The 27,757-nt window shown below is 45.7% G+C and overlaps 3 protein-coding genes across 8 annotated transcripts in view; 2 read left to right on the top strand and 1 right to left on the bottom strand.

The window, feature by feature from the left end:
• The first annotated feature begins 480 nt into the window (after window positions 1–480).
• Window positions 481–5,462, top strand: acmsd (aminocarboxymuconate semialdehyde decarboxylase). Its single transcript, XM_030343018.1, has 10 exons — window positions 481–653; window positions 1,591–1,635; window positions 2,286–2,382; window positions 2,998–3,047; window positions 3,286–3,522; window positions 3,676–3,769; window positions 3,958–4,053; window positions 4,348–4,520; window positions 4,691–4,789; window positions 5,339–5,462. Exons 1-10 carry the CDS (start codon window positions 597–599, stop codon window positions 5,411–5,413), a joined length of 1,023 nt encoding a protein of 340 aa, XP_030198878.1. The 5' UTR covers window positions 481–596; the 3' UTR covers window positions 5,414–5,462.
• Window positions 5,463–7,939: 2,477 nt separating this feature from the next.
• ccnt2a (cyclin T2a) lies at window positions 7,940–18,645 on the top strand. Of its 2 annotated transcripts, XM_030343016.1 has the most exons (10): window positions 7,942–8,144; window positions 8,803–8,884; window positions 8,986–9,114; window positions 9,594–9,654; window positions 10,172–10,234; window positions 11,030–11,075; window positions 13,075–13,238; window positions 14,340–14,410; window positions 14,999–16,145; window positions 16,823–18,645. In XM_030343016.1, the coding sequence occupies exons 1-10, from the start codon at window positions 7,984–7,986 to the stop codon at window positions 16,894–16,896; spliced, it is 1,998 nt and encodes a 665-aa protein (XP_030198876.1). In that variant the 5' UTR covers window positions 7,942–7,983; the 3' UTR covers window positions 16,897–18,645. The 2 variants fall into 2 exon arrangements, 1 of the variants encoding a protein (XP_030198876.1); XR_003974127.1 differs by lacking the exons at window positions 14,340–14,410; window positions 14,999–16,145; window positions 16,823–18,645 and having other exon boundaries at window positions 7,940–8,144; window positions 11,030–11,584.
• The window catches only part of map3k19 (mitogen-activated protein kinase kinase kinase 19), an 18,604-nt gene continuing 9,051 nt past the window's right edge, over window positions 18,205–27,757 (bottom strand). For 2 of the 5 annotated variants that reach the window (XM_030343013.1, XM_030343011.1), the window contains 10 exons: window positions 27,053–27,140; window positions 25,796–25,930; window positions 25,166–25,347; window positions 24,947–24,990; window positions 22,562–24,826; window positions 22,061–22,147; window positions 21,436–21,674; window positions 20,640–20,892; window positions 20,039–20,247; window positions 18,205–19,595 (listed from right to left, as the gene is read on the bottom strand). In XM_030343013.1, coding sequence (XP_030198873.1) covers window positions 19,460–19,595; window positions 20,039–20,247; window positions 20,640–20,892; window positions 21,436–21,674; window positions 22,061–22,147; window positions 22,562–24,826; window positions 24,947–24,990; window positions 25,166–25,347; window positions 25,796–25,930; window positions 27,053–27,140 — 3,638 coding nt within the window. In that variant the 3' untranslated portion in view covers window positions 18,205–19,459. Of the gene's footprint in view, window positions 19,596–20,038; window positions 20,248–20,639; window positions 20,893–21,435; window positions 21,675–22,060; window positions 22,148–22,561; window positions 24,827–24,946; window positions 24,991–25,165; window positions 25,348–25,795; window positions 25,931–27,052; window positions 27,141–27,664 lie in introns of all 5 variants that reach the window. The other 3 variants (XM_030343015.1, XM_030343014.1, XM_030343012.1) reach the window with 3 other exon arrangements.

Below are 27,757 nucleotides of genomic sequence, written 5' to 3' on the forward strand. Positions count from 1 at the left end.
CTGAGTACAAACTCTGATAACTTGCACTGAAAGGAGTCAGCCAGGGTTACATGATCCGGACAGTAGCGGCTGGTGACTGTCAGTGATGTTGGAACGGTATTTGGACTTACTAATCTTCATGTGAGAAAAGGCTAAATAAGTAGAGCCAAATATGCAGTCCTCTTGTTACATGTCCTTTTTTGAGTAAGTTCCTAAATTGTCCATGAGCCCTGGACTTAAGTTCAATATCAGCTTGTATTGAGTATTTTCTTATTTTATTTTTTTGGAATGTCACTTGATCTATCCGCGCTACTTTTGCGATCGATCGGTCGATTGCATCAACTCATTGGTCACCCCTGCGCTGATAGTAATGACCACATGGGGCCCCCTTGGGGAGGTTTTCAACTTGTTGTCGTTGAAATTGTCCTGGGAGGGAGACGCAATCGCTGCAGCTCGTGAGTCATTGCTGTGGGTAAAAGTAAAGTCAATTTTGTCGACCCTTGGGGGCCCCCTGGCGGCCCGGGGCCCCAAGTAGTAACCTGCCTTGCCTGTTCACAAGCTGTGCGGCTCCTACTTTAATATATCTCTGTTAAGGTACACCCATAGATCATAGAGGAATGAAGATTGATATCCATACTCATGTTCTGCCCAGGGAGTGGCCCGATTTGAAGGAGGTATGGGTGGACACCACATTAACACACTAATAGCATACCAAAAGCGCTCCGTCTAATTGCGCACCGTTGCCACTGTGGTGGTGTGGTCGCCGTCTTTGATAGGCTACGATAACTGAAACGTTGAGCATCTTTAACACCTGCGTATAAGGATGTCATATTTAGCTGGAATGCTATTATTTTTACTCTACATTTCGCTATTCCCTTGGTGCTGTATGTCTGGTTAGCTGTTAAACTTTGATCCTGGTATATGACTCCTGTCCGCTCTGTCAATATGCAAGCCACTCGTTAATGATTTGCGCTGCTCCGTATGCACACCCGCTCCTCACTGGGCATTATTATTCCTATTACTAGTGGAAAAGTCCCACTGGGATTCGCAATTGTTTTGTGTCATTATGAATGTCCTTTTTATATGTAGGCTACAGTATACATTTAGTTTTATCAGATAATTATTTGATTAATGAAGCCTCGGATTCAAACCTGCGTCATTCATTGAATGCTGTATTTTGTTGAATAATAAAGTTACATAAACTTGGCACATAATGCCGCATAAAAAAAAGACATCATTAAATTAATAAAGAAATAAAACAGGATATCTTCAAAGAGCCTACAGTTCCTATAGTTAAATTGTTAAATTGCATTATAGGTTTCATAAAAGTATTAATCATTTTAGGAATATTCACACAACAGGTGCTTTTAACCAATGAGGATAAAGCTTGACCTGGATGTAGAATAAATGTCTGAATAGCTGAAGCTAGGATTGTTCCACCATGAAAGCCGAACGCAAACATTGCTTAACCAAACTCTCAAAGTCAGCATTGGTTAAGGTCAAACCAGTAAAATGTGATTTTATTCAAAAAATTCTCTGTGTCAACACTGGGGATTGTTAGACAACCATGAGACATACGACTCATCCGTACAATGTTTTCATGTCTTTCAGAGGTATGGATACGATGGATTCGTCCAGCTCCACCACCACTGCAAGGTATCCGTGTGTGTGTGTGTGTGTGTGTGTGTGTGTGTGTGTGTGTGTGTGTGTGTGTGTGTGTGTGTGTGTGTGTGCGTGCGTGCGTGCGTGTGTGCGTGTGTATGTGGGTGTGAATTTGTGTGTGTAGGCATGTGCGTGTGCGCAGCAGTGTGCGTGGCTGCTTGTTTGTGTGAAATGTGTGGGTTTGCGTGTGAGCCTGTGTGCATTTACCCGTGAGCAATCATCAGTGTGTGTGACATTTGGGGGTACGCAGCAGGATTTCCGCATCCCCTCCCACCATTAGGAGTCCTGTGCGTAGGAGCAGCTGCAGGTCTCCACAGGGTGCCTCTGTGTGCGGCCGGAGTCTCACCTTGAACTGCGGAACAGAGCCCAGTAGGCTCTTTGTAAAGAATTTCCTTTCTCACCTCAGAGAAGACAATTAACGGTTTGCAAGGAGAGAGAAAGAAAGAGCGACAGTCTGCCGCCACCTTGTGGTTGAATGTAGAATTGTTGTTAAACTCAAACTGGAGCATCAGGGGAAATAAGGAATAGGAGAATAAAAATTCATTCGCCAAGGTTGCCTTGTTTGGAAAAACTTCACATAAGGAATATGGAACAAAAAATAAATAAATATAACTCTGGTGTCTACTTTGTACTCTTCCTCTCAGGGTGAAGCAGACATGATGAAGGGGGACAAGCTGTTCCGAGTGATCCAGGAAAACTGTTGGGACGCAGACGCTCGGATACGAGACATGGATAAGCATGGTGCACAACTGAATTATCTGGTTACAAAATATTTCCGTAAACGTTAATGACATTCAAGACATGAATTAATGTCTCAAATATCATTAATTGTCTTGTACGAACAAAAAATATTATCCTGTTCTTGCGTGTAAACGTTCTAAAAAATAAGTTTGAGAGAGGTTCACTCTCAAACTTCATCTGGATGGTCTCACGTGGCCAATCACTTAAGCGTTAATAATACAGTTTACCCAATAGATGTCGCTGCTCGGTTACTTACTGTTTGTCCACTAAAGCAGCGGTCCCCAACCCCCGGTCCGCGGACCGGTACCAGTCCGTGGGTCATTTGGTACCGGTCCGCAGAGAAAGATTTTATTTATTTTTTTTATTTTTTTATTCACTTCGCAATACTGTCACTCTTTTACATGCCATAAGTCTATATGCAGTTGTTAGATTGCATATAACATGTTTGCATTTTTGGCAACCTCTGCGCAACATAACCCAACCACCCCCCCCCCCCGTCCGTCCGTCCGTCCGTGAAACTTTTCGGAGAATCATACCGGTCCTTGATGCTGAAAAGGTTGGGGACCCCTGCACTAAAGTGTCACTGTTTAGTTCATAATACGGTTTGTCCACCAGGTGTCACTGTTCAGGCTCTTTCAACGGTTCCTGTGATGTTCAGTTATTGGGTGAGCAGCGTTCTTTAATAACCATAATAGTAATCCTGTTATGGAATTCCAAATGCAATGCTTTAACAGCTCTCATACATAACCCTCCAGATCCTTGTTTGCAAGTTAAAAAAAATAAAGATCACTAATTAGTATTCTCAACCTAATGAAAGTCCAACATAGGGAGAAAAAAAAGTCCTTGTATGTTCAACCTCGCAATAAAGCCTTTACTGATTCTGTTTCTGATGTTGAACCGCAGGCGAAGCCCCATGACACCCACGACCTGTGTGTCCTCCTAAACAACGACCTGGCTCAGAAGGTGAGCAGCAACCCCAGGAGGTTTGTGGGTCTGGGGACCCTGCCCATGCAGGCCCCGGACCTGGCCGTTCTGGAGATGAAGCGCTGCGTGAAGGACCTGGGCTTCCCCGGAGTCCAGATCGGATCACACATCAACTCCTGGGACCTCAACGCCCCGGAGCTCTTCCCCTTCTACGCAGTGAGCCGCTCTGACATCAGTAGCTGAAAGAACTAGTCCAAATAGTTAACTAGATTGAATAAAGATGCATAGATCTCTGTTCTACGCCTGGTTACCATGGTAATGGTATGTTTGTGGTTTACCCCCCCCCCCCCTCCCCCACCTTCCCCCAAGGCAGCGGAGGAGCTGAACTGCTCCCTGTTCGTCCATCCCTGGGACATGCAGACGGACGGGAGGATGGCCAAGTACTGGCTGCCCTGGCTGGTGGGTGAGTACTGGGGGCGCTGGACGCCTGAGACCTCAGTCACACCTGTGCAGCAGCACCCATCTGCTCACAATAGAGTCGCTAAACAAGTGAGCTAATGGCTACTGTAACGTCCAGGGCCAGTTCCTCCCACAGACAGAGGGGGGGAATGGACGATGTCTGACATGTGTTGTGTGTGTCTGTCTGTCCAGGCATGCCCTCTGAGACCGCTGTGGCGATATGTTCCATGATATTCGGGGGAGTTTTTGAGAAGTTCCCCAAGCTCAAGGTCTGCTTCGCTCATGGAGGTACGATGAGGACTTGAGGAATCCTAAAAGTTCAGTAACATGAAGGATTTCCATTTTTTATTTGCATTAAGGTAAACAACACATTATGAACATTTGTAGGCTGTAGGAAAAAATGTGTGTGTGTGTGTGTGTGTGTGTGTGTGTGTGTGTGTGTGTGTGTGTGTGAATGCGTGTGTTTGTGCGCCATGTGCATGTGTCTACTTGCATGCATGTGTGTGTGTGTGTGTGTGTGTGTGTGTGTGTGTGTGTGTGTGTGTGTGTGTGTGTGTGTGTGTGGGTGCATATCATATACAGGTGGTTCCTTCCCTTTTACGGTGGGCAGAATCCAACATGGCCACACAGTGCGCCCTGACCTGTGTGCCGTCGACAACAATTGTAGCCCTCGCAAATACCTGGGCTCCTTCTACACCGACTCCCTCGTGCACGACCCCCTCGCGCTCAAGCTGCTGCTGGAAGTCATCGGAAAAGTAACGCTGATTGTTTGCCTATTTCATAGTAGGGCTTTGGAGATGAACATGCCATTCCGTTCTCTGTGTTTTTAGGCACAGCGGTCACCCTGGTTAATACAAGCTACGACCGGCAGCTAACACACAGCAAGTCAGTCACCCTGAATACCTTGTGTTGTTTCCCCCATCAGGACAAGGTGATGCTGGGTACAGACTATCCCTTCCCCCTGGGGGAACTGGAGCCTGGTTCTCTGATCGAATCGATGGATGAATTAGACAACACATTAAAGGTGACGGATCTCACGTAGCAACATCAAGATTCTTTTCTAACACTGAATACCACTAACAAGTACAGAGTAGTAATAGAATAGTAATGGTATAGTTTAGCGTAGTGTAGCGTAGTACTGTAAAGTAATAGCAATAGTATATATGTGTATAGTATGGTACAGTACAGTATATTATAGTATAGTGAATTATATTATAGTAACAGTTTAGTAGCAACAGCATAGTACAGTCATAGAATAGTGTAGCGTATAGTACAGAAGAGTAAAGTACAGTAACAGAAGCTTATTCCATTTTTTTTTTAAGTGATAAACGTTGATTATTCCTTATTTGGATGGCTAGCTTCCTACTTAGTTTTGTAACATGTCACCTACTAGAACTGATCATAAACACAGTCATCATAGAAATATGAAATATAAAAGTTTCTCTTTAGTTTGAGAATTAGATATTCTTTGCATTAGATAACAGTTTTAGTTGGTTTACAACACTTGGTTTACAACACTGTTTTTTATGAACAATTTTCGTTTTTCTAATAGGCCTATTGTTTTCTATTACAGGATAAACTTCTTTCTGGAAATGCACTGGATTTTCTGGGCATCAAAAGAGAACAGTTTGAATCAATTAAAAGCTGAAGCACTCAATCGGACCCCTCATATCTTTCAATAAACGTATTGCTTTATTTGGGATGTCCTTGCCCTATTTTTTCATCCCCAATTATGCTCTTGAAATAGAGACTTAAGTTCAGGTCTATATCTGTTTGATAGACTATATGAATAAGTATTGAGTTTGAGAAGTTGAAGCCTATAATGTGTTTATTGACTGCAAATACAAGAGTTATTGACTGATGGGGGGCTATCAAAAATGATTTGTGATTAATATGAAAAAGAATATGACAATAATGAACCAACACATACATTTTCTTGGCAAAAAGATACGGCCTAGACGTCTCTAACCCTCTTTTTTATTTGTATTTCAGATGAAAATAAAGATTTGTTTTCTATCTTCTTTAATTTATTATAACACAAATTAGATTAAGATTATGATATTCTTGTCTTGATCAGGACTCCCTGGAAGAAGAGATATTGTATCTCAATAGGATCTTCTAGACAATATATATATATATATATATATATATATATATATATATATATATATATATATATATATATATATATATATATATATATATATATAAAACAAGATAAGTTAACCTTCATTTATCCCTTTTTAGGGGGAAATTCTTCACTGCTGTGCTGGGTTCACAGAGGTCCACGCACGGGGCACACAGGTGTGGGTGTCAGATTGACTCGGCAGCCAGATCGACTCGGGTCCTAGATGCGCAATAATGACGCACTGCCGGTAAACGCTGTCTTTTAAATGCGCATGCGCGTTTCATTCATTCCCATGTTATTCCCAAGTATTAACGATCTCCTTTTGTTTTCTAATCTATGAATAATAATCGAATGTACAAATTATTGTTGCCTATACTTGGGTTATAGATAAAAAAAGAATCGGTTAACTCCATTCACTGAACGGGGTGATCCACTTTATTTCCAGCGCTCCCAACACAGAGTCAAAACAGCGACCCACACGCAGACACTTCCGTTCTCCTCCTTCAGAATAAGAGTCCCTAACAGGAACTGGGTTACATATGCATTCATCAGTGCTTTTAGACGTGTTTCCAATGGCTATGTTGTGCGAATGAACGGGCTGCGTTCAATGAAATCAAAACCAAAACGGATTGAGCCTTCTTTTTATGTCCTTGATTGAGCCCCGTTTATAAACAACCCTTCCGGGTTTGTCCGTTGGCTTGTGTCGATGCGTCAAGTGTCGATACGTCATCTGTAAGCGCAGGAACCCGAGTCGATCTGCCAGCCGAGTCAATCTGACACCCACACCGGCACTCCCGGAGCAGTGGGCTGCCTGGACCAGTCCTGTACCAGTCCTGTACCAGTCCAACTCCTTAACCAGTATGCCATGGATGCCCCCTTATCCAGGGCTCAACAATAAGGATTGCCCGACGTCCCGGGGCAAGTAAAACGCCACGTTGGGCAAGTAACTATGATGACAACCCGCTTGCCCGTTCAGGCAAGTGGAGGACTCGATGCAAAAAAAAGAAAAGAAAAAAAAATTGGAACTTTTTTTTTTTACGACCATCGATAAAGTTATTATGTTGCCCCCTCTCCGTGCCCTCGTCAGATAATGCTTGGAATGCTTGGTGTACTATTTGATTTTATTTGAATGTCGCTTCGGCCAATCAAATTCGAGATAGCGAGACTCCGGGCAGGTAACGGGCATGCCGCAGTCAGTTGATGAGGAGATGGCTGCGTACGAGCTCAAGCATAAGCAAACTTTTCAAGCATCCTGGAAGAAGGAGTGCCCCTGGGTTATACTCAAGGATGTGGAGGAATCACCAACTATGTTCTTCGAGGTTTGCCTTAAGTTCCCGTCAACGGTGGATAAAAGCGGTTCGTTTTTTAAAGGAACGTCATCTTTCAGAAAGTGTGACTGAGTGTCACGATAAGAGCAAGCAGCATCTTGCTTGCATGGCATCCTCTGGTGCCTTGCCGGTTCTTTTTACTAAACAGAACGCAGAGGCAAATGTGGTTATCACAAAGCTGATAATATAAAGATAAAATATAACAATTTACCTGAATCTGTCGTTATTTTTTACCACTAATAAAAAAAAACATTGATATTTGGGGCCAGTGAAAATTTACTTCGGGCAAGTAGAATTCAGACCACTGGCCCGACCGGGCAAGTGGAAAAAAACCTTAGCGTTGAGCCCTGCTTATCTATATATTCTAGCATGTATCAATGCTTAATGTGCATACTTTTCAAGCCTCAAGTGGGAGAAAAAATAAATGGCGCTACAAGAGGGCTGAAAGCCTTCTTATTTTAGGTAGTGTGGCCAAATTATGTATTTTTTCATGAGGCCCTAAATCTCTGGTGGCTCCCCTGGCACTGCTCGTTGCTGTGATGTGAGACTGGGAATACGTGTCATATTGACGTTGTATACGTTTTAGTAGATATAATCAGATAATACTTATAATAATAGTAAAATTACAAATAAAAGTTGTGCTACTTCGAATAAAAAATAATAGAAACCTGTCGGTGGTTTCCTGTGCGACGTCATCACAACGTCACCTCCGGTTTCTCGCCCCCCCTCCTGCCCCCTCCTACGTCCTGCGGAGCTGAAGCCATGGCGGCGTGCCGGGGATCCTCGTCCACTAAGTGGTTTCTAACCCGGGAGCAGCTCGACAACACCCCGTCCCGTCGGTGCGGGGTCGAACCGGACCGGGAGCTATCATATCGGCAACAAGCGGCCACTCTGATCCAGGACATGGGCCAGAGACTCAACGTGTATCCTCTTATAAACAAACCCCAAGCAGCTTCTGCTGCTACTACTACTGCTGCTGCTACTACTAATGGCGCTCTCGTGTCAACTCTGTCTGTGCATGGTAGAGCATTTATACGAAAGTGGAGTGTTGTTTCTGTTTTAGAATATTATTTAATAGTATTTTACGTGTCGGTTCGCCTTTGCTTTATCTTCGCCGTATTTTTGACTTCTCTTGTTTTGGCTTGGTTAGCCGAGGGCCAGGCATGCGTCTGCTACTGCTACTACTGTATGTATAATCATTACTAGTTATTCAAGCGAATGAATTGCTTTTTATTTGACTAGAGAATGTCTGGCAATCGCTATTAAGAGACGGAAAACGCACATAGTTTAAAGGTGGTCATGTTTTTACTTTCCAACCATCATCTGTCAAAGCATGGTTCACATCACATGTAGGCTAACGTTACTTTGAGTCGCAGCCCAAAACAGACGCAGGTGAACAATCGTAGCGTACAATCCAAATGTGAGTAGCTTAAACAAAAAGGTCAGAATAAGCAACTTTCTAACACAACAACTTGATAGAGTGCAGACTGAGTTTGTTGTGGATTCTCCTTTTACTGTGTGATTACAATCTTAAGCTATCATTAACCAAAACTCATAATTTTCCTTGACCTCCCATCCCAGCTCCCAATTAACTATAAATACAGCTATTGTTTACATGCATAGGTTTTACATCCACCACTCATTCACCAAGTTCCACAGAAATGTAAGTCTCCAAATCAACCACATATCTTGTCTGTCTTGTGGACCATAACAATTTAATCTTTTTATGATTCATTTATAAATGTAACATTGTATTCTTCACAGATCATATCTCCAACGGCGTTATTTTTGGCTGCGAAAGTGGAAGAGCAGCCGAGAAAGCTAGAGCATGTGATTAAAGTGTCACACGCGTGCCTAAACCCACAGGAAGCGCCGCTTGACTCCAAGAGTAACGTAAGTTTAGGCAATTTCAGGGTATCCACGCTCCTTTTATTATTATTCTTTCCTCTCTCGTTTCTTCCATTTGGCCACAGGAAAGGCTAAAGTCTTGCTTTGCCTGTTCCCGGCTGTACACCAAGCATCCACACCAGTATTTCCCAACCAGTTTTGGCCTGCGATTCCATTTTTAGGTCAGGAAAACCCTTTGTGGTGCATCGGCTTCCCCGCACAGTGTTTTACCCCGCCAGCATCTACCCTTAATATCAATGTCACAGTTAAGTAGTTGGTAGTCTTGGCTCAGGGGGTACTCGGTAGACGGTTATCTAAGGGTACCTTGAACCCTAAATGGCATTAGTAGCGTTTGACCCATAGTTTGGGAAACGCTACTCCCCACCCACTAGACTAGAGCGACTCTTGTTAAGGGGTTAGGTGTGAGGGTAAGGACTAATAGACTCATTACAGCTGTGATGTAATGGTTGTCTATCAAACTTCAGGCCTACCTCCAGCAAGCTCAAGAGCTGGTGCTTCTTGAAACCATAGTGCTGCAGACCCTTGGTGAGTAACCGAGTGACTGGAGAGCGAGAGAGAGCAAGAGAGCGACCCTGCCTAATCACAGTCATTGAGCGTGTGGTTGATATGATGATTGACCACTGTTGGTGTATTGATGGAAGAACGCTGAATTGACGTAATGTTTTCCTGCGGTGGGTCTGCTGGGCTGCCACCGTCCCAGCACCATGTGTTTGTTCATTGAGTAATGTAAAGGTGACACGTCCTTCTTTCCCAGTGCCCATGGGCACAGGGATTAGCTTCCAAACACTCCATAATTTGGCACGAAGTCTCCCAAACAATATTTGGAAACGTTTAACTGCCATTTGTTTTAAGCGCGGAAACTGTGCTTAAAACGTCTGTTCTTTTTGAAAAATCCCATCATTGTATTCGAAGGACATTCTAATCGGGTTGGAGAAAAGTTTTAATACAATTCATTATGATTGGGTTCCCCTGTCAAATAGAACGACCTGTCACCTCCTTGCTGTGCTTGTGTTCAACTCACCTCTGATGTATTTTCTTTCAGGCTTTGAAATTACTATTGAGCACCCACACACAGATGTGGTGAAATGTTCCCAGCTTGTGCGAGGTAGAGGCTTCCTTCCTTTGATCTGTACAACCTCTGTGTGACCCCTGACCTCGCCTGTCCCACCTTCAGACACGAGTAGGGGCGGGGAAGGGGGTGATGTAATGTTTGCATATCCCCGTGCGCACGCACACACGTTCTATTGACAAACGGTTGAAGGCCATTGTCGTTCTCATTGGGCGGCATGACGTTGCAGCTTCATAGAGCCGCCTGGCTCCACAGAACAGATAGAGACGTGACCTTGCTATCAGTGCGTTTGCACAGTTGTAGTAAAGCAAAGTCTGTTTTGGATTATTTTCTCCAGACTGGGCTGTACCTGTACCTTGCAGTTTATTTGCAAGTCACCTTGGACAATAGTGTCTGCCAATTGTGGGCTCTATGTAGTTTATCTGGGGCTGATTTTATCTTATGTTGCTAAAAAAACAGTAAAGAAGCAATAGTCTATTGGTATTTTGTTATTTTTAGTGTTATTATTATATTTGTTTCACTACGAGCGGGGACAAATGCGATAGCTTTTAACAATTGGTCACAGAGTGTCTTAAATTCTCAACTGAATTTTTTTTTTTATATTAAAATGTTAAAAACGCAAACCTCACATGATTTATTACTTTCAGTATTATCTTAATATCATGGAAATAATTTTAAGGTAACCAATCAATCTTTTGTTACTGATAATTAAAACCATCATAATAACCAATTACTTGTTCCTTGACACAAAAGTAATTTCCCCTTTCTGTTTCTCTTTTTCTTCTCCTCTTCTCTCTGTCTGTCTCTCTTTCTCTATCTTCTTGCTCACAGCAAGCAAGGATCTGGCACAGACTTCCTATTTCATGGCTACCAACAGGTTGTTACCCTGCCCCCTCCTTGTTTGCACTGTGACTGCACACCATAGCTTCAAGTAATGCAGGGTACCCTCTCAGTGTCCAACCACCCCCTACTCGCTCTGGTGGCTCTCGGGACGCTGGCCTCCCCCCTTCCCACCTGCTCCCCTAGCCTCTCCACCTGCTGCGCCTCCCCCTTGTCCCCTGACGGGTCAGGGGGGGTGGTTGTGGTGGTGGTGGTGGTTAGTGTGACCGGGGCCACCGCGTTTAGGTGGGGGTTGGGGTGGGGGCTTGTGGCGTCGCCGGGCCCCAGTAGTGGTGCGGTGTATTGTACAAGGGGCCAGCCGTTGGCACGGATGGGGTTGAATGCAAGATGTGAAGTGTAGTGGTGCGCGTGACTCCCCCCGTCTCCCCCCTGCTCTGTTGCGAACGAGTGCATATGTCTAAAGAGAGGGAGAGAGACACACACTTTGGTAGCCTGAATTACCCCTAACGATTACAGAGGTGTAAACTTGTCGTAGAGGCGCCTCCGGTAAGTACAGCCATCTTTGTATTCTTTTATTTTCATACATCATTATCTGTCCTTTTTAAGTATTTGTAGTTTGTAGTCTTTTTGTGTATTTTTCTTAACATGCTGTGTTTCTATCGCAGCAGTCATCATTCTGACATCAGAAATATTTTAGCTGTTCAGCTATAGCTCACTTAGGCAGATTAGGGACCCTTTAAGGACCTATAGTGATTAAATGAAGCCATTCAACTCCCCAGATGAACCCTTTCACCTACATTTTACTTTATCATTTGATAATAATAGGTGACCAACGTTTTTGTCTAATTGGAAATAAGTTTGGATAACATTCATATCTAGATATTAATATCTTGGATTTACAGCTCTGACTCTGGGTCCTTAAGGGGTTTGTTTCGGTTTAGTCTTTTAGGGAGAATTTGTTTTGAGTCACCGAAACCGGTTTTCTCAGTGTAAGATGTCTGGGTTTCATATAGATTTGCGTCACAAATGAACAAGAGAAGTGTTAGCTTTCAATGTCAAGCATACTTTCTGCACTACCGTAACCCGAAAAACTTAAGCTATGGTTGCCATCCAACGGCCATAAACGAAAAAGTTGGTTGTTGAAAAGCTGGTTGGTTACTGTCCTCCATTCAAATGCTTTGATTATTGCTGTTGGACATTTAATCCCTGAACCCTTGTTCAGAGTTCAGACTGGGATAGCTATCTATTAGCGATTAGGTTTGCGTTGACGGTAACAAATTAATTCCCACCCTTTTGTGACACTGGGATGGTCAACTCTTATTGAACTTTTATTTTAGCACATTGAGATCGTTGAATTGATATAAAGTGCGTTATAAATAAAATGTATTATTATTATTATTTTTAGATCAATCTTTGATTACTTGCGATATTTAACCTTTTCTCATGAGTTCTGTGATTAACGGTGGATAAACTCTGTCCTCCTTGGTCATATAATCCCAAAAATAAATGTTTACAACTTAATCCAAACTGTAATCGTCATGGAGTTGAGTCAGCTAAGCTTCAAGAGTCATCACATGACTTCTGGTTAGCTTGTCTTAATGAGGGATGTGATTTTTGGGTGAAAGGCCAGTTAGACGAAGTGTGTTGCTGTGTTACTGTCTGTGTTTACTGTCTGTGTTAGCTGGTGACTAACGATGTCTGCTCCCTCTCTGTTCCCTCCTCTGCTCTCTCCACATGTATGGCCGCCTCTCGCCCCCCCCCCCCCTGATTCACTCCGGGATATGATTGGAAACACCTACACACTCACTTGTTCACTCTCTCTCACTCACACCCCTAATCACACTCACATTCACTCTCACTCTCATACATGCCACTGGCACACCCATCACTCACTCTCGCTCTCTCCATCTTTTTGTCACTCTCTTCAATTCTCCCTCTCTCTCTCATCATTCTCGGCACCCCTCATGCCATTCTCCTCTCTCGCTGAAACACACACATTCCACACATTCTCCCCCTCTTCGGACACGCACACACAGCCTCCACCTCACCACATTCTGCCTTCAGTACAAGCCTACAGTGATTGCATGCGTGTGCATCCACCTGGCGTGCAAGTGGTCCAACTGGGAGATTCCCGTGTCCACGGATAGGAAGCACTGGTGGGAGTACGTGGACACGACGGTCACCCTGGAGCTGTTGGACGGTGAGGCTGCTGTCCCCCTCAAAGACTGATATAGGGCCGATACTACACATCGCTTTACAACGCTACTAATGCTACGGCCACACTGCACGCGTTACTTGCGTTAAGAAACGCGCATAACGCGCCTAACCTGACCCTGGATCATTGCGTGTCACAAAAATGGTTCAACGCGGTGCATGATAGAGCTTGGATCGGGTTAGATTAAATAATCTCGGATATAAATAACAATAATCGGGTTAAATAACTTCACATGGTGGGTGTGGTGTTTCCAGCATTCGTAGTGTTGATCTGCAGAGAAATAGTCTGCCAAAGACGTTGAGGTTGCTTAGCAACCAAAGACGCTGCCCATGCAAGTGAATGGAGCGTTCCCTCTTCGTCGTAACTATCAAACCAAACATCCCTCTGCGCTAACTCTGCGCGTTGGTGCGTTGGGCGCTTTAACGCGTCTAAACGCCTACACCAATGGTTCCCTATGCAGAAATGCCGATTTTCAACGCCTCTAACGTGCGTAAAGCGTGCAGTGTGGCCGTACCTTAACCTGAAACTAAATCCTGGAGACCTATTTCCAAATGGAAACATTAAACCCAAAACTTGGAACCAGACATGAAACCTGTTTTTAAATTGTGTATTTTAATTATACTTCACAAGCATGAACAGTGATGATTGTTTTTTGTCCAAACCTTTCAAAGATTGATCAGACTCTTGCAGTGTTGCAGAAAAATGGACCATCTATTGGCGTCATCATGGTTCACTGTAAAAAAAAAATTCCACAGAGGTCAAAATGGCGACTGGGGTCAGTTATTTCAGTGATGCCGGCGATTCTAGGGTTCTCAGCTGGTTCTCAGCTAGGTTATCATGGCAACCGAGTGAGTGACTCATGTTTGTAACCATTATACCCTGAAGTAAAACAAAATGTAACTTCAAAAAATAACGTGAACCACGTTTTAGAGGCAGGGAGTCTGGTGGCTTTGAAACAGTAACAAGGTGCAGCACACTGCTCCAATCTAGTTGTAAGCCTATGACAAATTCTACCAAACCACCTTGCCTATTCTTGAGAAATGTGGTGTTTCATCGTCATGTGTTCTTGTCTTCATGTGTTCACAGAGCTGACCCACGAGTTTCTGCAGATCCTGGAGAAGACGCCGAGCAGGTTAAAAAGAATCAGGAACTGGAGGGTAAGGGTCAGCACTTTTGTGTGAATAAAACCAAGCAGTAGCTCACGACAGGCTGTGGTATACTGTCAATATTTCACAGCTAAGGGGCGTTCTTCGGCCCCCACTGGAGCAGCAGGAGGAGGAGGAGCCGGACCCTGTCCCTACAGATCTCCACCGCCACCTCCTCCCCCTCCGAGACAAACGCATCACTTGTATTAATAAATAGAAATGCTCGAAATAAATGAAGTCCTTCTGGCTGCCTGCGCATAGTGCAAGGCGGTTGCTGGGCAACGTACGCACACGCAGCGTACATTTTAGCGCCACTTTCTCTGGTCCCCAAGTTTCGCTTGCGAATAGCGGTTGAGCAGTTGTGGCCACTTAACGGCCATAATCTCTCTCGTGTCAAGACCTAGTAGACCATAGTTAGGCCACTCCTGAGGTCCAAGGTAACCTTAGTTTTCCATCTGGTAACTAACGTAGTTTGTCAACGTTTTCTTTTCTCAGACGTAGAGTGATACCGAATTGTGCAAAGGAATTGGACGTCCCAGCCTGCGGTATATGGTTGTTGTTGCGCCCCGGCTTCACCTTGAACTCTTTCTTTCACTCCAGGCGACGCAAGCTGCCAAGAAGCCCAAGGGAGACGGCTCCGCCGACGGCTCCTTCTCCGGACCCTCCCTGGGAGAGTCCTCCCTGCTGGACACATCCATGGGCGCCTCCTCCTCCTCCTCCAACCCCTGCTTCCCTAAACCCAGCACCTCCTACCCCCTGTCCATGACCAGCACGCCCCTCTCTGCGGACGGCCTGGCCGGCTCCTACGGCACCGGGGACTGGCCCCATGCCAGCTACTCCGGCACCCCCCTGAAGCAGGAGCCCACGGAGCCGGCCCTGTCCCTGCCCTCCTCCTCCGCCGCCTCCTCGTCCTCTTCCACTGCCTCCCTTTTACCCCACCCGCCGTATAGGACTGATAAGGGGCCGGGCCCCACCCTGGTCAAACACGAACACAAAGGAGGGACCAGGCACCCGCCGCCGCCGACCGGCCTGCCCCCCAACCTCTCCGCCGCCTTCCCCCCGCCGCCCCTGGCCGTCTCCCCGCTGCTCACGCCCCAGGGCCAGAGGCTGTCCCTGGACAAGTACCGCGAGAAGCATCGGGGCGCGGCGGAGGACTCCTCCCACTCTTCCGCCGGCCAACCGGAGCACAGGAAGCACCCGCCGGGCCCCGAGGCGCCGGCGAAGGCGAAGCACCATTCCTCGTCGGCCTCGGGGCACGAGCGGCGCCACCACGGCGAGAAGCGCGACAAAGGCGGCGCGCACGGATCGCTGAAGCTCCGCCTCCCCCTGCCGACGCCCACGCCCGGTATAGGCGGTTCCCAAGGCAACCGGGAGGAGCTCAAAATGAAGATCAAGGTGGAGCGCCACAGCTCGTCGGACGAGAGCGTCGCGGCGGCGGCGGCGGTCGCCAACAGCAACAGCAGAAGTAAACATTCCAGTCCGCTGGTGAGCAAGGAGAAGCACGCGCACCGCGGCGGTGAACACGGCCTCCATCGCCACCATCAGAAGCACGCCGGCCACGCGCACAGCGGCAACGGGAGCGGGCCCGCCGGAGCGGTCGCCACGGAGGCCGCCGCGATGCTGCTGTCGTCGTCGTCTTCGTCGTCCCGCAAGAGGACGCACCCGGAGGCGGGCCACAACCAACACTCCTCCTCATCCGGCTCCTCCAGAGCCAGCAAAAGCTCCAAAGGAGGGGGCGGCGCTGCAGGTACGTCCTCCTCCTCCTCTTCTCCCCAGGCTCCTGCTGCTGCTCAAGTCAATTCAAGTCAACTTTATTTCCATAGCACATTTAAAAACAACTGAGTTGACCCAAAGTGCTTGCAAACAAACATAAAATAATGACGATGGTACAACAACAATAATTATATAACATGGGGAAAATAAATAATTAAAATAATAAACAAATTAGTCAAAGAATAAAATAAAGAGTGTGTGTGTGTGTGTGTGTGTGTGTGTGTGTGTGTGTGTGTGTGTGTGTGTGTGTGTGTGTGTGTGTGTGTGTGTGTGTGTGTGTGTGTGTGTGTGTGTGTGTGTGTGTGTAGGGGTGGTATTAAGGTAGATTAAAAACTTGGGAGAAAATAAGTCTTTAAATTAGACTTGAAGCAGTCAATGGTGGGAGAGGACTTAATATGTACAGGTAGACTATTCCAGAGTTGGGGGGGCAACAACAGAGAAGGCTCTATCACCCTTGGTTTTAAGGCGTGTCTTGGGGATACAGAGAAGATTCTGAGATGAGGACCTAAGTGACCTTGGAGCGCTGTACGGAATTAGTAGGTCATCTATATAACTAGGAGCCAAAGCACTCACTCCAATGCAGTCTGGCTAACCTCCTCTCTGTGTCTCCTCCTCCTCCTCCTCCTCCTCCCCCCTTGCTGTGTCACCCAGGTGGGCTGTGGGCGTCCCAGCAGCTGCCGGCCGCTAGCGAGCCGACACACGAGGCGGGAGAGCAGAGACACTGAGCCTGGAGCTTGGCGACTGTAACCCCCGGCAACCGTAACCCTCACCGACCAGGCCGCCAGCCACAGGACCATGCAAGGCACCCAGGACTTGCTACACCTTTTTTTCAGAATAAGTCCCCCCCCCCCCCCCCCCCCACAGGAAGGAGAAACATAATTAAAAATAAACAATGAGATGATGGCAAACCTTTTGCTTCAAGGCAGAAATTGAGTGGGGAAAAGAAAGAGGAAATCTTTATTGTGAAAGCGATTGTTGGACTTCTCTGGTTTTTCAAAAGAGAAGATGCAAAAAAATCAACTAAAGATATACAATGAATTGATGCTTCCAGATCTTCTGATCTCCGGGCCGGGATGGTAAATCCTGTCCACTACTCCAAGTATGTGAAATTGCTGCTTTGTTCCTCATAGCCTGAATGGATGTGGGTGCGTTGGAGTGTGAGTGTTCATTTTCCACAAACTGGGGACTGGTTTCACTAAATATGTGGGGTAAAGGTGAAAGTGTTAATACTGGAAAGACAGAGTGACATTTCTCCATTCTTCACTTCTTCAAATCTTCTTTGAAATGTATAATTTAGTTGATCAGCATGACTGCAACTGTGAGGAACGTCGAGAACGTAAAGGTTCTGGGAAAAGTTCAGTTTGGTTTCCGCTTTTCCCATTTATTTTATATATTTTTTAGTTTGTTGAAATTGTTCTTTATTTTTTAGTGTTGCCTTCGCTCAACTTCATTCAGTTCTTTCCTCCTCACTTATCATATTTTCTACTTAGATACTGTACGTATGCTCTGCATGTTTCAACCTCCAAAGGGATTTCAAAGCAGAACTGACTCGTGTTTACAGCGATGGTGGAGATAAGTGTACATACGTTGTTGTATGTTTAAAGACAAATGTGTATAAGATGGATAGATATATCTACAAAATGACTACTCAGGTTTGGAGCTGCTTGTAAGTATAACAAGATGTCTATATACCTTTAAAAAAAAAAAAAGCATACTGTTGGAATCAGGCGTTTGTCAGGCGATTGCAGCATTCCGCTGTCGTGTATGTGTGCTTCCCAGAGCCTGTAGTTTATTTCACGGCCTGAAGGGGGCGCCAAATCCCCAGGGAATCCCTCGGGCCACATGGGCACATCCAACACTTATCTTGACACTTCGATGCGATGCAATTTATATTTTCTTTTTTAATCTCCAAGAAAACCTTAAGCTGAATGCCAAAGGCCCTGCCTCAGAATAATGTTTAAAATATTTTGATTAATAGTGCTATACAAGTTTACATTTCCCTCTTGCTTTCAAGTGCATTTAAAAAGAAAAAAAAATGCTCACATCAATTGAGCCCTTTGCCTGTACATTAGTGGTTAGATTAGTGAAACCTAAACAGTGTGAACCAGGTCTATGTGATCTGTGTATCAGTGTTATTATACAGTGACCGTATGCAAACCCTAATGAGACAAAATCTTATCATTCACCTACCTGCACTGTAAAAAGAAAAGGTTCATTTCTGGTCATTATTTCATTTATTACAAGTAATATCTCAGAAAATATTGTTTTCAAGTTGTTTTGCATTTGTAGATTTGTTTTGCTGATGGCCTGATTTAGCGAGAGGTTCAACTCTTGGTTGTTCCCTGGGGCAAGCGACTTGGCCACGGAAAAATAAAAAGCTTTTTGATAAAGCAAACGAAGTGCAGTAGACCTTTTTCGACATTCATTATCCAACTTCAACCATCTTTAATTGAGTAATACAATCACACGGAAAAGGTACCTTTTTTAAAGATGCATTAAAACACAAGATATTCATTGTGTGTCTTCATTGTGCCGCTGCTCTCCTTAAAGGTCTCGGTACATAAGTACATGTCAGTCGTAAGACGTGGAGACTTGGGTTGAGTTATGTTAACAATATAAGTATTGGCTGCGATAGTGTCTGCTCTAAAAAACAGTGTTCATCCAGGGATTTAAGATGTACAAAATGTACACTTTAATTTATAAGTACACAATATCAAGTGGTTTTAAATAGTTGGCACAGATCATGCAGAGGGGAATTTAAGTCAACTTAACATTCAAAGCAGGTCGGATCTTTCAATTGTTAACCATGAATAACATACAAAGTGCACTATATCTGACTCACTTTCATGTGAATTTCGGACCTCAGTTTATCCTGATCCTTTATAAAATAATTTATAAAACACTTAACTGAGTAGGCTGGTAGGTTGATTTATCAATCATATCTTGGTGGACCTGGTGGTAATATAGGGCCCGAAAGTGTCATGTCATACCAGTGTATTCTATCAATAACATGACTTCCTTCGTCATCGTCTATTTATCCTTCTTTCGATAGCACAACCTCTGTAGTAACGATCTGTCTACCGATAAAACAACTGCCATCATAACAATCCGTCTATCGATAACACAACTTGCGTCATAACGGTCTTGTCTACCGATAACACAACTCCCATCGGAACGATGTGTCTTAACAGTGACACAAATTCCGTCAAACGGCCTGTCAACAGATAACACCACTTTCTTCGTCGTGGGTCATCTACCCATAGCACATCCTCTGTCGTAGCGGTCCGTCTACCAATGACAGAATCCATCTGGATGGGCGGCACAGCAGGGCCTCCTCTGAGTTTCCGGAGAGTTCTCCCGGGTCTTGTTGGGGATGAACGGGTGTTTCAGCAGCTGTTCCGCAGAGGGTCGCAGTTTCTGGTCACTAGGATCAGGAGACAGACAGGGTTGTAGTCTGGAGGAAGCATTTCCAGAATAATGGAAAAGTACTCGCATGTTGAATACGATGAAATAGTCAGGCTATTGCAGTGGTTAAGGCCTTATGGCCTCTAACGCTATCGAACAGGGTACCTTTGGGTAAAAAAGGGTCAAATACCCTAACCAATAGGGAGGTTGACTCCCCATCAAAAGGTTGATACCTTTCGCATCACACTGTCTTGAACCCATGGTCTTCGGAAGGGGAAAAGGCCATTACTACTGAACTACAGTTAACTTATCGATTAGAAAGAAGTGTAGCCTACAATTAGAATGATGATGACCGATGATTTTAAATAATAAAAGGTGCCCCAACTTTTTTTTCTTTTTACCATATGACCAAATGATCAGAAAGCTACACTGCAGTCGATGGAGATCAGAGTTCACCCTCACCTGGTGAGGCAGACGTCGACAAAGTTGCTGGCGTGGCGTGAGAAGCCGTCGGGAAGCGAGGGCATGGACCCTCTCTGGGCTCCGATGTAGAACAGGGCGGCCAGCTTGTCCATGTGGGCTAGCGGGGGCTTCCCGGTCGCCATCTCAAACACCGTACACCCCACACTCCAGATGTCCGACTTCCTGCCGTACCCTGACTCGGTAATGACCTTAAATGGTAAAAAAACAAACACTTCCACTAAGTACATGCATCATCTTCAATAAATATATTGAGTGTGGTTTTTCATGTAATTTTTTTGTACATTTTGAAGTATTCGTTCTTTACTTTTATTTTTATTCTTTATTGTGTTTTAATTATTTTTCAACTCAGCCTTAAATTAGAAAATTTCCCTTATAAAAATACTCAATGCATTCTACTGACATTGCTAACTTACTATAGCTACTCTGCACTCTTTCTCCCACGAGGCTATGGGGCACGTTGATATTTATTTCAGATCAGATTTTCATTGCATGAAATAATGGTTCTCAACAACTTGTATTAATGGAGTTATGACTAAAACATGTATAGGCCAATCTCTCCTGGTTCACCCCCATCACGCACCTCCGGGGCCATCCAGTAGGGGGTGCCGTGGACGGACTTGATCAGGTCGGCGCTGTGGCTGCTGCTGGGGTTGAGGCGGCTGAGGCGCCGGGCGCAGCCGAAGTCTATGAGCTTGACCACGCCGGTGGGCATGAGCATGATGTTGTTGCCCTTCAGGTCGCGGTGGATCACGCGGTTCAGGTGGAGGTAGGCCACGCCCTCCAGGATCTGATGGCTGTAGAGCGACAGGACGTGCTCGGGTAAGGGGCCGAACCTGTAGGGGTGAAGGGATCGGTGGAGGATCAATTGGAAGGTTGAGTGAATGAATGAATCAAAGTAGACTAAGTGTAGTTATTGAACTTGTTCCCCTTGTGCACCCTGTGTAACTTAATGTAACTTTGAGGCCGTCTCTATATCATGTAACGGTTACATCACCTGTGTAACATAATGCTGCCTGTGTAACTTAAAGGTACCCTATTTTACCACCAGATGTGATGTTGAATAGATCACTAATATACATCTGTGTGGACACTCCAAAGTGTAAGATGTTACAAGAGGGTGGATGGTGAAAAGGCTCGTAATGGCTAATCAACCTCACACCAGCACAACTTTTGCTTGCCACACGGTTTTAATAAAATTTGGTTTTGATTTGAATCTCATGGTTTTCATGTATTTGTTTTAATACTGGCCGTGGCTTTATATCCAAAATACATGAAGCCATGAAACCAAACTCAATCTAATCAAAATAAAGGCTGGGAGCTAAACTTGCTGAGTGCAGCTTTAACGTAGTGGCTATGTCGTTCTGTGTCCCTCTCACCTGTGCAGGACGCTGGCGATGGAGCCCCCAGGGACATACTCCATGAAGATGGACACCATGTGCTGCCGTAGCGAGGTCCCCAGGAACCCTACGATGTTGGTGTGGGTCAGGTTCTTCAGCAGCTCCACCTCTTCCTGCAAACGGCCGTACTCTCTGTCCGCCGCCGCGGGCTCTGACGTGTCCAGGCTCACCTGCTTCACCGCTATCAGTGTACCCTGGTTAGTCAGGCCGCAGAAGACCTGGGGGAGGAGGGACGACAATCCCTTACGGGTAAACTCTTTAACTAACTGAACTGGAGAAGGAAGTTTGAGCTAGCTTGTTGAAGGGAAACCGTCATGCTCAGAGCCCTTTTATCTCTGATAAAAGAGGGTAGTGCATTATACGCATTGGGTCTGCCACATCAATTCAGTTTCTCTGAAGAGTTTGATTAGTTTTTTGGGGAGAACTCAAATAAATCAAGCCAAAGACCTTTACAAGGTTTTTGGGCGGAAACAGGGTTGATGTTGCATACTGCGATTTTCACAGCACACATATGAAGCAGTACACTCTCATGTCAGAAGATATCAGAGTGTGAGGAGTTGGTTCTCCGTTAGTATTTCTGTAGGGAGCGTCCAGGGGTACTGACCGTTCCGTAGGCTCCCCGGCCCAGAACCTCTCCTTTGGTCCAGGTGATGGTGTCCTCCACCACTGAGTCCAGCGTCGAAGATATCTGCTGCAAATCACAGGATGCCACCAGACGTTACCATGGATCTGGTCTGTTTTAACTATTTAACTAGCAGGTTGTTAAGCAGGCCCATTTATCCAAATAAACTTTGATAGATCATGCTGCATCTCGTTAAGGATCAGGTACAGTGTTGGGTATCTTTCTCAACGATGCCTACAAACATTGGGCTTCGAGCCCAAAACCTTTAGTCAGAGATTCAAACAACGCTTAACACTACATGATCTAAGTCTTCCCATTCATCCAAGGTGTGTGGCTTACAACGTTCACTATTGTCAGAATTTAATTTGTAAAGTGGCAGTGTAAAATATTTATATTGTATTTCAACTACAAACTTCAAACTATGGTATGATACTAATGATCAACACAGATATATACCATTCTATTCAAAATATTTTAATTTACCTCTGGCATTTTCTGTTTTGGCCTTCCTGGACCCTCCCCTTTTCCTCTGCTGCCGAACGGTTGAAAGATCGGAGAGGGACCTATGGAAGTGTCTGTCTCGTCCAATGAGATCAGCTCCTGTGCGAGACACTTCAGAAGCTCATCCGTCATTGGCCCCTCCCCCACTTCATCCAGGCATTCTCTGTACACGGGCGAGATGGTGCCGTTGCTTCTGTCAGAGGTCCGGGAGTTGATCTTTGTCTGCTTTGGGCTTTGAGATCGCACAGGCTCAGGAACCTGATGGTATGTCTCTCCTCCGTCTCTGCTTCTACTGCTGTGGGCTGATGAAGTCCTTAGATTGTGTGGATTTAGTTCATGGCCGTCCTGAAGGTCTTCGACATCATGGCGGCGAGAAGATCGCTCCCGCTGCATCTGTCGAGCTGACGACAGTTCGTCTGGTTTGAGTGTTTCAGATCCATATCCAGATTGCACCTCCTGAATAACGGACATCATTTGATCTCCTCCCCGGTCCGAAGAGGGCTCAAGATACTTCTCCTCCTCTTCCTCACTTTCCTCGGTCAGAAAAGAATCAGGCTGTGTTTGCAAATCCAGTTTAGGATCATCCTCCATTTTGTGTGGATCCTTTCCCTGACCAGCAGTCAGACAGGGTTCAACCTTCGACGCCGACACCGCTTTCCTCTTGCCGGTGGACGAAACCACCATCTTCTCCGCCGGGCTTCTCCTCAGCTTTCTGTGCTCCACTGGTTTCTTCAAGGGCTGCTTTTTCACTTTGAAGGTTTGATGGGACTTTCTGGGTGGCATGGACACCGTTCCCACCTTGGGTTTGTCGCAAGAAGCAGAGATTCTCAGCTTGTCGAACATCGGGCCGGCGAACATCTCGTAGATGACCGGCCCGTCGTCCCCTCTGTTTATGGTCTGGAACATGTCCTTGTAGGTGATGAGGTCCACCACAGACTTGGACCTCGGACTGGGCACCACCACCGGGGTTCTCTTGGGCTGTCCTGCACTTCTCAGCTCCCTGGCCGCAGGTATCACGTGAGGTCCTTTCTCATTGGACCTGTCAGAGTTTGGACCTTTGCTATAGGTCCGATAGCCCCCTGTGAAGGACTCGCTGGCCACCGGCGTGTCAGCGTTCTGCTGAGCCACTTCGACTGAGTTTGGTTTGGATTTAACGCTACTGACCGTTGCCTCTCCGTTTATAACCAAGTTGGGTTTTTTTCTGATCCTAGTTTTCACTTGTGTTGCAGAAACTGAGTTAGTCTTGGGATCCAGCTTGGACTTGCTCCCATTGAGTATGCCAAAGGATTGAGGGAATTGGGAATTTGTAGCTCTGTTTCTCATTTTCCCGTTTGTTCGTCTCTCTTTAGTCTTTACAGGTTTCACAGGGGACGTCATGAAGTCTCTCTGGCAGTTTTTTTGTGACAGAGTGAGGTTGACGGTTGTCGTTGAATATTGACTCCTCTCGACTACAGCAATAGTGGCACTGGTCATTACCGTACAAGGCTTCACTTCTTCACCGTCTCCTAGGAAACCGTTCACCGATTGATGAGGGTTCTTCCCAAGTGATGGAACCACAACTTCACGTCCATCTCCAAGCCTACATTGCCTTTCTGAGTACCGGTCATCCGGGTCACAGTTTATGTATTTTGCAGTTCCTTTAATGCATGCTTGGCTTGTATACTCCTCATTGGGATAGGATCGGATCTGATGATGCATCTCATTTTCCACACAAAGGTTGATCATCCGGTCTTCCCTTTCAGAGTCCAATTGTTTAAGCTCATTCTCAAATACCTCTTGTCCGGTAATAACACCCACCCTTATGCTGTCCGACATCAGTGGTTTACCAATGTCAATAGAGTCTCTTGTCTCACCGATTGGGTCTCGCATTGCCCCGTGTCTGACAAGGTGCAAACGCTCCCCTGATGTTTTCGCCCTGATTCCCCTCCCGACAGCATCAGCCTTGAGGAAGTACGTTGACGTCAAGTCCCTCTCTACTTCTTCCACCTCATCATCCAGATCGATGGAACTCTGGTTGCTGCTGCTGCTGGAGCTCTCCTCGCTGCCCCCCCTAGTGGTGGGGCCGGAGCCCCGAGAAAGACGCTCTCTCCTCAGCAGAGTCCTGAGGTTCCTGCTGGGCGTGCCCCTGATGGGCTTCAGCGGCGTGGGGTGGAGGAGCTGATGAACCAACATGGGCCCTTTGGTGCGACCTTCCAAGGGGGCTAAGAGCTGAGGGAGGATGTGAGGAGGAGGGGCAGGCATGGAGCTCTGTGGGGGAGGGAATGACAAAGAAGTGAGATGTTAATAGCAGCTAGCCTTTCAGTTACCTCTGTCAAGTGGAAGCGAGGTGTACAGGGATGGATTTTTTTCAATCTGTTGCTTTCTTACATTTCTTCCGGTCCCGTTCCTGTCGTTCTCGTGAGAGCCAAGTCCTAAAAGAGGCACATTTTAAGTTCATACTCAGTATTAGAACAGAGTAGTAGGTAGAATGATCAACTGAACGATCTACCGTTAGTAGGATGATCAAGGTTAGGCTGATGATAGATAATAATCACAAGAGAACCCATCTCATTCACGGGCTTAGATGAAAGTCCCTCGGTTACTCACGCGTGTGGATATGTGCTCTGGCTAGGAGCAGCGTGTTGGAGTCCAGCAGGGGGACCATGACGCTGGGGGCCGACTGGCTCAGCAGGCAACTGGTATGCTGCTGGGGCCCAAGGACAAGCCTGGGGGACCCAGAGACCGGCCTGGGGGACCCAGAGACCTGACTCTGTTTCCTGCTGTTGCTGCTGGAAATTAACATCCTCGTCGAACACCAGCGAGATGAAGAGAGACAAAGAGTAGGATTTCCTTTTAGCATAATTGTAAACACTGAGGACGCAGGACATTTGATTGGTTAGGGTGTTTCAGCCTGAAGGTTCTGTGTTTGAAGCCCATTGCCTGAAGTCTACCTGTAACGGCAGCCTTGAGCCACAGTAGATGATATCGTGGAGCAGTGCTACACACTTGGTAGCGTGGATGAGGTGTGATATCCCTCAAAACACATGACGTAAAGTTCATTGTGTGTTTTGAGAAACGTTAAGAAAAACCATGAATTAAGATGCTTAAACCCAACCTGCTCCTTAAAGTCTCTCATAATCAATCACTGTTACACTGAGTGTCAACGTAATGACTAAATAGCATCGAACCCTCCATTTCTTAGTTGTAAAGAGGCTATGGGAGAATTATTTTTCCTACCCATCCAAGTGCTCTTGCTTTGGGGTTCCAGGCATGCTGGGGCTCCTGCTCCTGGTAGAGCGGGTGCCAGACTCTCTCTGACCCACCGCAGGTTTATTCCACTCGCTCAGGCTTGGCAGAGATGAACCCCTGCCTCTGATGGGACAACGAAGGAAACACACAAATACGTTTTTATGGAAGCCAGTATTTGGATATTGAGTGAGTTTAGATTACGCAAATGCACATGTAAAAACATAATACTGCACAATAAAATGCAGAACCATCACTCTCCCTCTCTCCCATTAATCTCTTCCTCTCTCTTTCCCCACTCTCTCTCACTCTTCCCCTCTCACTCTTCCCCTCTTCCACTCTGTCTCTCTGTCACTTTCTCTCTCTCTCTCTCTCTCTCTCTCTCTCTCTCTCTCTCTCTCTCTCTCTCTCTCTCACTCTATCTCTCTCTCTCTCTCTCTCTCTCTCTCTCTCTCTCTCTCTCTCTCTCTCTCTCTCTCTCTCTCACTCTCTCTCTCTCTCTCTCTCCTCTCTCTCTCTCTCCGCTTCTCAGTTCGAATCACTCTCAATCCTTCTGACAGTTGCTATGAAATAAGACACCAGCTCAAAGAGATGTTCATTCTTCCCCAGCTCACTGGAACGCAACACACAACACATATCCAAGACTCCAGACAATAGTCCTGTTTCATGGACCGGGCATCACCACCTCCTCTCTCCTCCCTCCTCCTCCACCTCCTCCTCCCTAACTGTCCTGTTCAGGGAGAGAACAGGTTGTTCCACTGACTGTGTGCCAGAAGCCTCACTCTATCACTGGAAAGGAGAGAGCTCCTTTATTCTACTGTAGCTACAGCTGAATGCCACTGAGATGTGTTGAGTAGATCTATGGGTGAGTGTGGGTGTGTGTCTGTATATGTTTGTAAAAGACACACAGTTGGAGAGAGAAAGTCCCTAGTGTAGCATCTGCCCCACAGGCATGTGTGTATGTGTGTGTGTGTGTGTGCGTGTGTGTGTGTGTGTGTGTGTGTGTGTGTGTGTGTGTGTGTGTGTGTGTGTGTGTGTGTGTGTGTGTGTGTGTGTGTGTGTGTGTGTGTGTGTGTCACCTGTGTACGTATGCATTTAAATAGATGCTGATGTTTACTGCACGCACTGTCAACAACACCCACAAGCAGTATAGTATTTTATGTACACACTAGAAAACCGTGTGTGTGTGCGTGTGTGTGTGTGTTTGGGGGTTGGGCGTGGCAGAGGATCTGATTGGTTGCTACCAACCTGCTCCCTCTTTCTGCGTCCTGGTCGGTCTGCCTGACGTCGCTCTGGGTTTCCATGGCGATCTGGAAACAGAAGGGCAGCCTCTTATCTGTCACACACACACAAACACGCACACACATACAAAAAAAACATACACACACGCACACACATACCAGTGTCAGGTTCTAAGTAAGAAACAAAATATTCTTAAAATTAAGAAATGGGTTAAAACTCCTTTCCTAATTCATTATTAAGTGGCATCTTGAATGCACTTTGATTGAAGTTGCTTTGGACAGAAGCATCAGCTTTATTGATGTGATGTAATGTAAGAATGTTATGCATCTTATATATTTAATTTGACCGCTTCTTGAACAGTTTTATTAAGAAAAACGTAATCCAAACTACCTCAGAATTTATTGACAATTTGTTGAAATTACTTACCGATCAATTAAATAGTTTGTATGTTTGCGTAGCATGAATAAAAGCCTTAAATACAATGCAAATACATTATATATTTACTCATATGTACGGCAGTATTGTGTTGATAACTCCAACTCCAAGCAGTCCAAACACGTTTAACGCTAAGCGTGACAATGATAAAGAATGAATCACATGAAAAAATATCCTTTTCACCTGCTTCTGTCAGTCCATTGAACCTTCACCGCTACATATTGTAAAAATTGTCCGAGCAGGGAAAGGTTTGCTATGAACGTCCCCGTCGCTGTA

The sequence above is a fragment of the Gadus morhua genome, chromosome 20 (genome assembly GCF_902167405.1).
Source record: "Gadus morhua chromosome 20, gadMor3.0, whole genome shotgun sequence".
Taxonomy (NCBI): Eukaryota; Metazoa; Chordata; class Actinopteri; order Gadiformes; family Gadidae; genus Gadus; species Gadus morhua.

Excerpts from the sequence above, each read along its gene's own strand:
- acmsd (XM_030343018.1), top strand. The coding sequence starts at position 597 with ATGAAGATTGATATCCATACTCATGTTCTGCCCAGGGAGTGGCCCGAT. Across the intron at positions 4,521-4,690 it reads TGCTGGAAGTCATCGGAAAA|GACAAGGTGATGCTGGGTAC; the intron begins GTAACGCTGATT and ends TTCCCCCATCAG. Across the intron at positions 4,790-5,338 it reads AATTAGACAACACATTAAAG|GATAAACTTCTTTCTGGAAA; the intron begins GTGACGGATCTC and ends TTTCTATTACAG.
- ccnt2a (XM_030343016.1), top strand. The coding sequence starts at position 7,984 with ATGGCGGCGTGCCGGGGATCCTCGTCCACTAAGTGGTTTCTAACCCGG. Across the intron at positions 9,115-9,593 it reads CGCTTGACTCCAAGAGTAAC|GCCTACCTCCAGCAAGCTCA; the intron begins GTAAGTTTAGGC and ends ATCAAACTTCAG. Across the intron at positions 13,239-14,339 it reads CACCCTGGAGCTGTTGGACG|AGCTGACCCACGAGTTTCTG; the intron begins GTGAGGCTGCTG and ends ATGTGTTCACAG.